Below are 12,516 nucleotides of genomic sequence, written 5' to 3' on the forward strand. Positions count from 1 at the left end.
TCTGCATTGAAAAGCAATGGAGAGTGCGCATTCATTTCCTGATTCCGCTTTGTTCACATTTATTTTCAGCTAGTGCAGCTCGTGAGTCTGTGAGTGACAGTAGGCTGTTCGAGATTGTGCAGATATGAGGAAGGTGTTCTCAATGTTTTGTACACTCAGTGCATATCTTTGATCATTTGGAGTAATATCTTGGTTATTATAAGACTATCCAAGTCATTTAATTATTTTATGGATGTATGTGTTTTTCAATGATTAGATAATTGAGTAACACCAAATGAACCCACTGTCCATCCTCTCGTCTCCACTCTAGGGCCCTGTGCTCCTGGTAACCTGCAGACTAGCCTCCAGTGCAGCACCAACTCTACCTCAGTGACCTGGGACAGAGGCAGTGGAGCACTGTCCTATATGGTTGTAGGAGAGGCTACCAACAGCCACATTACCTCCTGTAACTCTAGCGCCACCTACTGTGATCTGGAGGGAATGCAGTGTGGCCAGATGTACAACGTCTCAGTCCACTCTATGGATGGAGTCTGTAGGAGCCTTCAGAGTGTCAGCTCAGACGTGCAAACGGGTGAGACGGGCAAAAAACATGAACACACACACATATACAGATAGTAATGTGTTGCTAATGCAATTGACTAATGAGAATCCCTCCCTCCAGCCCCCTGCCCGCCCCAGAATGTGGCTGCCCAGGTGCACTGTGCCTCAGGCATCATGTTGGTGACCTGGGAACCCAACATGGATGCCTGGTTTTTCCTGGTGGATGCAGTGACAGAGGGAGGGAGCAGCCACTCCTGTAACACTACAGACACCCAGTGCTCCATCACCAGTCTTCCTTGTGGAGAGAGCTTCTCTGTCCAGGTCACCGCTGCCAGAAGAGGCTGCCACAGCATGCCAAGTCAGGCTCTCAACGTCTCATCAGGTGCGGCCCGGGTCATCAGAACACGACATTGCTCAGTTGTTTGTCATCAGAATGCACCATCAACTATTGTGTAGCAACTAATACATAACCGATCTACAGTTTGATTCCTGAACGTTTTGGTAATTAGATTGATCAAAACAGAATAGCTATTTTTATACAACACATATAAAGTTCTAGATGATCCATGATCCCAGATGAGATACTTTTTTCTGACTCTAAACCTCCCTTCAAAGTGTTCATAACTTCCCTACTAAAAGGCATCTTCTCTCTAGGACTATTGCTCCAGTGTATCTAACCATTCCTTCCTCTCCTTCTACCCAGCCCCATGCATGCCCACGAGGGTGAACGGTAGCCAGAACTGTGTGACCAACTCTGCCTGGGTGTCCTGGGCCCCTGCTCTGGGGGTGGACAGATACATGGTGACTGCTGATGGCGTGGGGGGGTTCAACTCCTCCTGCTCCATCCCCGGCTTTGACACCACCTGTGAGGTGCCTGACCTGGCCTGCGGCGTGCTCTACACCTTCTCTGTTACTGCTAGCAACGGACACTGTGATAGTCCACCCAGTGCGACCTTCGAACTCGAGACAGGTAATGAATGGCGATGTCGCCAGGTTCTGGTTGGATGAATGGGGCTATTTTGCTGGGATGTAAGGTTTTTGGTCGTTGGTGTAAAAATAAATATAAGTGATATTCAGTAACTCTTGGGGGACAATGTAAGTTGACTGGGAATATTATAGTAATTATTTTAACCTATTTTACTGGCTATCATTTTGTCTTCCATTGTCATATTATTTAGTGTTATGCTATATATCTCTCTGAAAATCAATAACAAAATATCATGTGTTTACCTCCAGCTCCCTGCACCCTGGCAAGCATCACCGCCTTCGCCCAGTGTCACAACTCCTCCATCCGGGTCCTGTGGGAGCCCATGGAGGGCAGCGTGGGAAACTCTGTGTACACCGCCACAGCGGAGGCCAGTGACCGCAGCGTGCTGACCTGCAACAGCTCTGCCAGCAGCTGTGACCTGGAGGGGGCGCTCTGCGGTCTGCACTACACCGTCATCGTAGCAGCATCATCAGACTGCTGCACCAGTCAGAGGAGTCCTCCTTATAGGATCAGCATGGGTAGGTTACTGTGTTACTTTCATTGCTGTATTAAGAGTCATACCAGGTCCCGTATTCACAAAGTACCTTAGAGTACTGAGTTCTGATCTGGGATCAGGACCTGCCTGTCCATATAATCATATTCATTCGGAGCTAAAAGACACAACTGATCCTAGATCAGCACTCCTGCTCTGAGACGCTTTGTGCATACAGACCCTGGTACTCTGTAGTAAAGCTGTTCCAGAACAGGGGTTATAACAGTTGTTATAACAGTGGTCATTATAGTCAACATGGTTAGTGTCCTTGCTTGTTCTAGTTATCTATCTAAAGTTCATCTCTGACCTCTCACCCTCCTCCCTATCTGTTCCTCTCAGAACCCTGCCCACCCCAGGGTGTGGTCATCAGCTCCTCCTGTGAGTCCCATGGAGCGCACGTGTCCTGGACCGCGTCCCCTGTGGCTGAGACCTACCTCATGATCGCAACGGGTGGAAATGGTGATGTGCGGTCCTGCAACACGACCGCCAGCAACTGCTCCCTGTCTGCGCTGCAGTGTGGTCAGCAGTATGCCGTCTCTGTGACCGCTAGCCACGAGAACTGCTCCAGTATGGCCAGCCGGAACGTCACGTTCAATACGGGTACGCATCACACAAATATTACGTGTGTGTGTGTCCCAAAGAACTTCTGAAGACACACTCCATGTGCTTCTGCCAAAATATGATGCACTATTTATATGATGTCATCATCTGCCATTTGACCTAAACTTTCAACTTTGACCTTTCTATCCTTTAGTGCCCTGCCAGCCAGACGGTCTGTCCGTGTTGGTCCAGTGTGTCAACCACTCTGCGCTGCTATCGTGGACAGTCAGAGGTGGTGTTGTGGACTACTGGGGCTGTGCCCAGGCTGAGGATGGCATCATGCTTTACTGTGAGAGCACAGGGACCTCCTGTACCATCACAGGGCTGGAGTGTGGTGCCCAGTACACAGTCAGTCATCATCATATTGTACATTATTACAGTCATCATATTGTACAGTCATCATATTGTACAGTCATCATATTGTACAGTCAGCATATTGTACAGTCATCATATTGTACAGTCATCATATTGTACAGTCATCATATTGCACAGTCATCATATTGTACAGTCACCTTATTGTACAGTCATCTTATTGTACAGTCATCATATTGCACAGTCATCATATTGTACAGTCATCATATTGTACAGTCATCATATTCAGTCATATTGTACAGTCATCATATTGTACAGTCAGTCATATTGCACAGTCATCATATTGTACAGTCATCATATTGCACAGTCATCATATTGTACAGTCATCATATTATTGTACAGTCATCTTATTGTACAGTCATCATATTGTACAGTCATCATATTGTACAGTCATCATATTGTACAGTCATCATATTGTACAGTCATCATATTGTACAGTCATCATATTGTACAGTCATCTTATTGTACAGTCATCATATACAGTCATCATATTGTACAGTCATCATATTGTACAGTCATCATATTGTACAGTCATCATATTGCACAGTCATCATATTGTACAGTCATCATATTGTACAGTCATCATATTGTACAGTCATTGTACATATTGTACAGTCATCATATTGTACAGTCATCTTATTGCACAGTCATCATATTGTACAGTCATTGCACAGTCATATTGTACAGTCATCATATTGCACAGTCATCATATTGTACAGTCATCATATTGTACAGTCATCATATTGTACAGTCATCATATTGTACAGTCATCATATTGTACAGTCATCATATTGTACAGTCATCATATTGTCATCATATTACAGTCATCATATTGTACAGTCATCATATTGTCACAGTCATCATATTGTACAGTCATCATATTGTACAGTCATCATATTGTACAGTCATCATATTTGTCACAGTCATCATCATATTGTACAGTCATCATATTGTACAGTCATCATATTGCACAGTCATCATATTGTCACAGTCAGTCATATTGTACAGTCATCATCATAGTCATCATATTGTACAGTCATCATATTGTACAGTCATCATATTGTACAGTCATCATATTGTACAGTCATCATATTGTACAGTCATCTTATTGTACAGTCATCATATTGTACAGTCATCATATTGTACAGTCATCATATTGTACAGTCATCATACAGTCAGTCAGTCATATTGTACAGTCATCATATTGTACAGTCATCATATTTATTGTGTACAGTCATCTTATTGTACAGTCACAGTCATCATATTGTACAGTCACAGTCATCATATTGCACAGTACAGTCATCATATTGTACAGTCATCATATTGTACAGTCATCATATTGTACAGTCATCATATTGTACAGTCATCATATTGCACAGTCATCATATTGTACAGTCATCATATTGTCACAGTCATCATATTGTACAGTCATCATATTGTACAGTCATCATATTGTACAGTCATCATATTGTACAGTCATCATATTGTACAGTCATCATATTGTACAGTCATCATATTGTACAGTCATCATATTGTACAGTCATCATATTGTACAGTCATCATATCATATTGTACAGTCATCATATTGTACAGTCATCTTATTGCACAGTCATCATATTGTACAGTCATCATATTGCACAGTCATCATATTGTACATATTGTACAGTCATCATATTGTACAGTCATCATATTGTACAGTCATCATATTTACAGTCATCATATTACAGTCATCATATTGTACAGTCATCATATTGTACAGTCATCATATTGTACAGTCATCATATTGTACAGTCATCATATTGCACAGTCATCATAGTCATCATATTGCACAGTCATCATATTGTACAGTCATCTTATTGTACAGTCATCATATTGTACAGTCATCATATTGTACAGTCATCATATTGTACAGTCATCATATTGCACAGTCATCATATTGTACAGTCATCATATTGTCACAGTCATCATATTGTACAGTCATCATATATTGTACAGTCATCATATTGTACAGTCATCATATTGTACAGTCATCATATTGTACAGTCATCATATTGCACAGTCATCATATACAGTCATCATATTGTACAGTCATCATATTGTACAGTCATCATATTGTACAGTCATCATATTGTCACATATTGTACAGTCATCATATTGTACAGTCATCATATTGTACAGTCATCATATTGTACAGTCATCATATTGTACAGTCATCATATTGTACAGTCACAGTCATCTTATTGTACAGTCATCATATTGTACAGTCATCATATTGCACAGTCATCATATTGTACAGTCATCATATTGTACAGTCATCATATTGTACAGTCATCTCATATTGTACAGTCATTGTACAGTCATATTGTACAGTCATCATATTGTACAGTCATCATATTGTACAGTCATCATATTGTACAGTCATCATATTGTACAGTCAGTCATCATATTGCACAGTCATCATATTGTACAGTCATCATATTGTACAGTCATCATATCATATTGTACAGTCATCATATTGTACAGTCATCATATTGTACAGTCATCATATTGTACAGTCATCATATTGCACAGTCATCATATTGTACAGTCATCATATTGTACAGTCATCATATTTACAGTCATCATATTGCACAGTACAGTCATATTGTACAGTCATCATATTGTACAGTCATCATATTGTACAGTCATCATATTGTACAGTCATCATATTGTACAGTCATCATATTATTGTACAGTCATCATATTGTACAGTCATCATATTGTACAGTCATCATATTGTACAGTCATCATATTGTACAGTCATCATATTGTACAGTCACTTATTGTACATCATCTTATTGCACAGTCATCATATTGTACAGTCATCTTATTGCACAGTCATCATATTGTACAGTCATCATATTGTACAGTCATCATATTGTACAGTCATCATATTGTACAGTCATCATATTGTACAGTCATCATATTGTACAGTCATCATATTGTACAGTCATCATATTGTACAGTCATCATATTGTACAGTCATTGTACAGTCATATTGTACAGTCATCATATTTGTCATCATATTGTACAGTCATCATATTGTACAGTCATCATATTGTACAGTCATCATATTGTACAGTCATATTGTACAGTCATCATATTGTACAGTCATCATATTGTACAGTCATCATATTGTACAGTCATCATATTGTACAGTCATCATATTGTACAGTCATCATATTGTACAGTCATATTGTACAGTCATCATATTGTACAGTCATCATATTGTCACAGTCACAGTCATATTGTACAGTCATCATATTGTACAGTCATCATATTGTACAGTCATCATATTGTACAGTCATCATATTGTACAGTCATCATATTGTACAGTCATCATATTGTACAGTCATCATATTGTACAGTCATCATATTGTACAGTCATCATATTGTACAGTCATCAGTCATATTGCACAGTCATCATATTGTACAGTCATCATATTGCACAGTCATCATATTGTACAGTCATCATATTTACAGTATTGTACAGTCATCATATTGTACACAGTCAGTCATCATATTGTACAGTCATCATATTGTACAGTCATCATATTGTACAGTCATATTGTACAGTCATCATATTGTACAGTCATCATATTGTACAGTCATCATATTGTCATATTGTACAGTCATCATATTGTACAGTCATCATATTTACAGTCATCATATTGTACAGTCATATTGTACAGTCATCATATTGTGCACAGTCATCATATTGTACAGTCATCATATTGTACAGTCATCATATTGTACAGTCATCATATTGTACAGTCATCATATTGTACAGTCATCATATTGCACAGTCATCATATTGTACAGTCATCATATTGTACAGTCACAGTCATCATATTGTACAGTCATCATATTGTACAGTCATCATATTGTACAGTCATCATATTGTACAGTCATCATATTGTACAGTCATCATATTGTACAGTCATCATATTGTACAGTCATCATATTGTACAGTCATCATATTGTACAGTCATCATATTGCACAGTCATCATATTGTACAGTCACCTTATTGCACAGTCATCATATTGTACAGTCATCATATTGTACACAGTCATCATATTGTACAGTCATCATATTGCACAGTCATCATATTGTACAGTCATCATATTGTACAGTCATCATATTGTACAGTCATCATATTGTACAGTCATCATATTGTACAGTCATCATATTGTACAGTCATCATATTGTACAGTCATCATATTGTACAGTCATCATATTGTACAGTCATCATATTGTACAGTCATCATATTGTACAGTCATCATATTGTACAGTCATCATATTGTACAGTCATCATATTGTACAGTCATCATATTGTACAGTCATCATATTGTACAGTCATCATATTTACAGTCATCATATTGTACAGTCATCATATTGTACAGTCATCATATTGTACAGTCATCATATTGTACAGTCATCATATTGTACAGTCATCATATTGTACAGTCATCATATTGTCAGTCATCATATTGTACAGTCATCATATTGTACAGTCATCATATTCATTGTCATATTGTCACAGTCATCATATTGCACAGTCATCATATTGTACAGTCATCTTATTGCACAGTCATCATATTGTACAGTCATATTGTACAGTCATCATATTGTACAGTCATCATATTGTCACAGTCATCATATTACAGTCATCATATTGTACAGTCATCATATTGCACAGTCATCATATTGTACAGTCATCATATTGTACAGTCATCATATTGTACAGTCATCATATTGTACAGTCATCATATTGTACAGTCATCATATTGTACAGTCATCATATTGTACAGTCATCATATTTAGTCATCATATTGTACAGTCACAGTCATCATATTGTACAGTCATCATATTGTACAGTCATCATATTGTACAGTCATCATATTGTACAGTCATCATATTGTACAGTCATCAGTCATCATTGTACAGTCATCATATTGTACAGTCATCATATTGTACAGTCATCATATTGTACAGTCATCATATTGTACAGTCATCATATTGTACAGTCATCATATTGTACAGTCATCATATTGTACAGTCATCATATTGTACAGTCACAGTCATTATTGTACAGTCATCTTATTGCACAGTCATCATATTGTACAGTCATCTTATTGCACAGTCATCATATTGTACAGTCATCATATTGTACAGTCATCATATTGTACAGTCATCATATTGTACAGTCATCATATTGTACAGTCATCATATTGTACAGTATTGTACAGTCATCATATTGTACAGTCATATTGTACAGTCATCATATTGTACAGTCATCATATTGTACAGTCATCATATTGTCATCATATTGTACAGTCATCATATTGTACAGTCATCATATTGCACAGTCATCATATTGTACAGTCATCATATTGTACAGTCATCATATTGTACAGTCATCATATTGTACAGTCATCATATTGTCACAGTCATCATATTGTACAGTCATCATATTGTCACAGTCATCATATTGCACAGTCATCATATTGTACAGTCACATAGTACAGTCATCATATACAGTCATCATATTGTACAGTCATCATATTGTACAGTCATCATATTGTACAGTCATCATATTCACAGTCATCATATTGTACAGTCATCATATTGTACAGTCATCATATTGTACAGTCACAGTCATCATATTGTACAGTCACAGTCATCATATTGTACAGTCATCATATTGTACAGTCATCATATTGTACAGTCATCATATTGTACAGTCATCATATTGCACAGTCAGTCATATTGTACAGTCATCATATTGTACAGTCATCATATTGTACAGTCAGTCATATTCACAGTCATCATATTGTACAGTCATCATATTGTACAGTCACAGTCATCATATTGTACAGTCATCATATTGTACAGTCATCATATTGTACAGTCATCATATTGTACAGTCATCATATACAGTCATCATATTGTCAGTCATATTGCACAGTCATCATATTGTACAGTCATCTTATTGTACACAGCACAGTCATCATATTGTACAGTCATCATATTGTACAGTCTTATTGCACAGTCATCATATTGTACAGTCATCATATTGTCACAGTCATCATATTGTACAGTCATCATATTTGTCACAGTCATCATATTGTACAGTCATCATATTGTACAGTCATCATATTGCACAGTCATCATATTGTACAGTCATCATATTGTACAGTCATCTTATTGCACAGTCATCATATTGTACAGTCATCATATTGTACAGTCATCATATTGTACAGTCATCATATTTGTCATCATATTACAGTCATCATATTGTACAGTCACAGTCATATTGTACAGTCATCATATTGTACAGTCATCATATTGTACAGTCATCATATTTACAGTCATCATACACAGTCATCATATTGTACAGTCATCATATTGTACAGTCATCATATTGTACAGTCATCATATTGTACAGTCATCAGTCATATTGTACAGTCATCATATTGTCATCATATTGTACAGTCATCATATTGTACAGTCATCATATTGTACAGTCATCATATTGTACAGTCATCATATTGTACAGTCATCATATTGTACAGTCATCATATTGTACAGTCATCATATTGTACAGTCATCATATTGTACAGTCATCATTGCACAGTCATCATATTCAGTCATATTGTACAGTCATCATATTGTACAGTCATCATATTGTACAGTCATATTGTACAGTCATCATATTGTACAGTCATCATATTGTACAGTCATCATATTGTACAGTCATCATATTGTACAGTCATCATATTGTACAGTCATCATATTGTACAGTCATCATATTGCACAGTCATCATATTGTACAGTCATCATATTGTACAGTCATCATATTGTACAGTCATCATATTGTACAGTCATCATATTGTACAGTCATCATATTGTACAGTCACAGTCATCATATTGTACAGTCATCATATTGTACAGTCATCATATTGTACAGTCATCATATTGTACAGTCATCATATTGTACAGTCATCATATTTACAGTCATCATATTGTACAGTCATCATATTGTACAGTCATCATATTGTACAGTCATATTGCACAGTCATCATATTGTACAGTCATCTTATTGTACAGTCATCATATTGTACAGTCATCATATTGTACAGTCATCATATTGTACAGTCAGTGTACATCATATTACAGTCACAGTCATCATATTGTACAGTCATCATATTGTACAGTCATCATATTGTCACAGTCATCTTATTGCACAGTCACATATTGTACAGTCATCTTATTGTACAGTCATGCACATCATTTGTACACAGTCAGTCATCATATTCATCATACAGTCATCATATTGTCAGTCATATTGTACAGTCATCATATTGCACAGTCATCATATTGTACAGTCTTATTGTACAGTCATCATATTGCACAGTCATCATATTGTACAGTCATCATATTGTACAGTCATCATATTCAGTCATATTGTACAGTCATCATATTGTACAGTCATCATATTGTACAGTCATCATATTGTACAGTCATCATATTGTACAGTCATCATATTGTACAGTCATCTTATTGTACAGTCATCATATTGTACAGTCATCATATTGTACAGTCATCATATTGTACAGTCATCATATTGTGTCACAGTCATCATATTGTACAGTCATCATATTGTACAGTCATCTTATTGTACAGTCATCATATTACAGTCACATATTGTCAGTCATATTGTACAGTCATCATATTGTACAGTCATCATATTGTACAGTCATCATATTGTACAGTCATCATATTGTACAGTCATCATATTGTACAGTCATCATATTGTACAGTCATCATATTGTACAGTCATCATATTGTACAGTCATCATATTGCACAGTGCACAGTCATCATATTGTACAGTCATATTGTACAGTCATCATATTGCACAGTCATCATATTGTACAGTCATTGTACAGTCATATTGTACAGTCATCATATTGCACAGTCATCATATTGTACAGTCATCATATTGTACAGTCATCATATTGTACAGTCATCATATTGTACAGTCAGTCATCATATTGTACAGTCATCATATTGTACAGTCATCATATTGTACAGTCATCTTATTGCACAGTCATCATATTGTACAGTCATCATATTGTACAGTCATCATATTGTACAGTCATCATATTGTACAGTCATCATATTGTACAGTCATCATACAGTCATCATATTGTACAGTCATCATATTGTACAGTCATCATATTGTACAGTCATCATATTGTACAGTCATCATATTGTACACAGTCATCATATTGTCAGTCATATTGTACAGTCATCATATTCACAGTCATCATATTGTACAGTCATCATATTGTACAGTCATCATATTGTACAGTCATCATATTGTACAGTCATCATATTGCACAGTCATCATATTGTCACATTGTCAGTCATCATATTGCACAGTCATCAGTATTGTACAGTCATCATATTGTACAGTCATCATATTGTACAGTCATCATATTGTACAGTCATCATATTGTACAGTCATATTGCACAGTCATCATATTGTACAGTCATCATATTGTACAGTCATCATATTGTCATCATATTACAGTCATCATATTGTACAGTCATCATATTGTACAGTCATCATATTGTACAGTCATCATATTGTCACAGTCATCATATTGCACAGTCATCATATTGTCACAGTCATCATCATATTGTACAGTCATCATATTGTACAGTCATCATATTGTCACAGTCATCATATTGTACAGTCATCATATTGCACAGTCATCATATTGTACAGTCATCTTATTGCACAGTCATCATATTGTACAGTCATCATATTGTACAGTCATCATATTGCACAGTCATCATATTGTACAGTCATCATATTGTACAGTCATCATATTGTACAGTCATCATATTGCACACAGTCATCATATTGCACAGTCATCATATTGTACAGTCATCATTGTACAGTCATCATATTGTACAGTATTGTACAGTCATCATATTGTACACAGTCATCATATTGTACAGTCATCATATTGTACAGTCATCAGTCATCATATTGTACAGTCATCATATTGTACAGTCATCATATTGCACAGTCATCATATTGTACAGTCATCTTATTGTACAGTCATCTTATTGTACAGTCATCATATTGTACAGTCATCATATTGTACAGTCATCATATTGTACAGTCATCATACATTATTGTACAGTCATCATATTGTACAGTCATCATCATATTGTACAGTCATCATATTGTACAGTCATCTTATTGTACAGTCATCTTATTGTACAGTCATCATATTGTACAGTCATCAGTATTGTACAGTCATCATATTGTACAGTCATCATATTGTACAGTCATCATATTGTACAGTCATCATATTGTACAGTCATCATATTGTACAGTCATCATATTGTACAGTCATCATATTGT

The 12,516-nt window shown here is 36.4% G+C and overlaps 1 protein-coding gene across 1 annotated transcript; it reads left to right on the plus strand.

Moving 5' to 3' along the window:
• Window positions 1–310: 310 nt before the first annotated feature.
• On the plus strand, window positions 311–3,008 carry LOC115117291 (fibronectin type III domain-containing protein 7-like; the record flags this gene model as incomplete). The annotated part of the gene is made up of 6 exons (XM_029645760.2): window positions 311–571; window positions 662–922; window positions 1,244–1,510; window positions 1,777–2,046; window positions 2,400–2,660; window positions 2,815–3,008. Coding segments are annotated over 6 exons (1,514 nt in total), but the record flags the coding sequence as incomplete, so codon positions are not given.
• Window positions 3,009–12,516: the final 9,508 nt, after the last annotated feature.

This window comes from Oncorhynchus nerka, unplaced genomic scaffold (assembly GCF_034236695.1).
Source record: "Oncorhynchus nerka isolate Pitt River unplaced genomic scaffold, Oner_Uvic_2.0 unplaced_scaffold_3437, whole genome shotgun sequence".
Lineage (NCBI taxonomy): Eukaryota > Metazoa > Chordata > Actinopteri > Salmoniformes > Salmonidae > Oncorhynchus > Oncorhynchus nerka.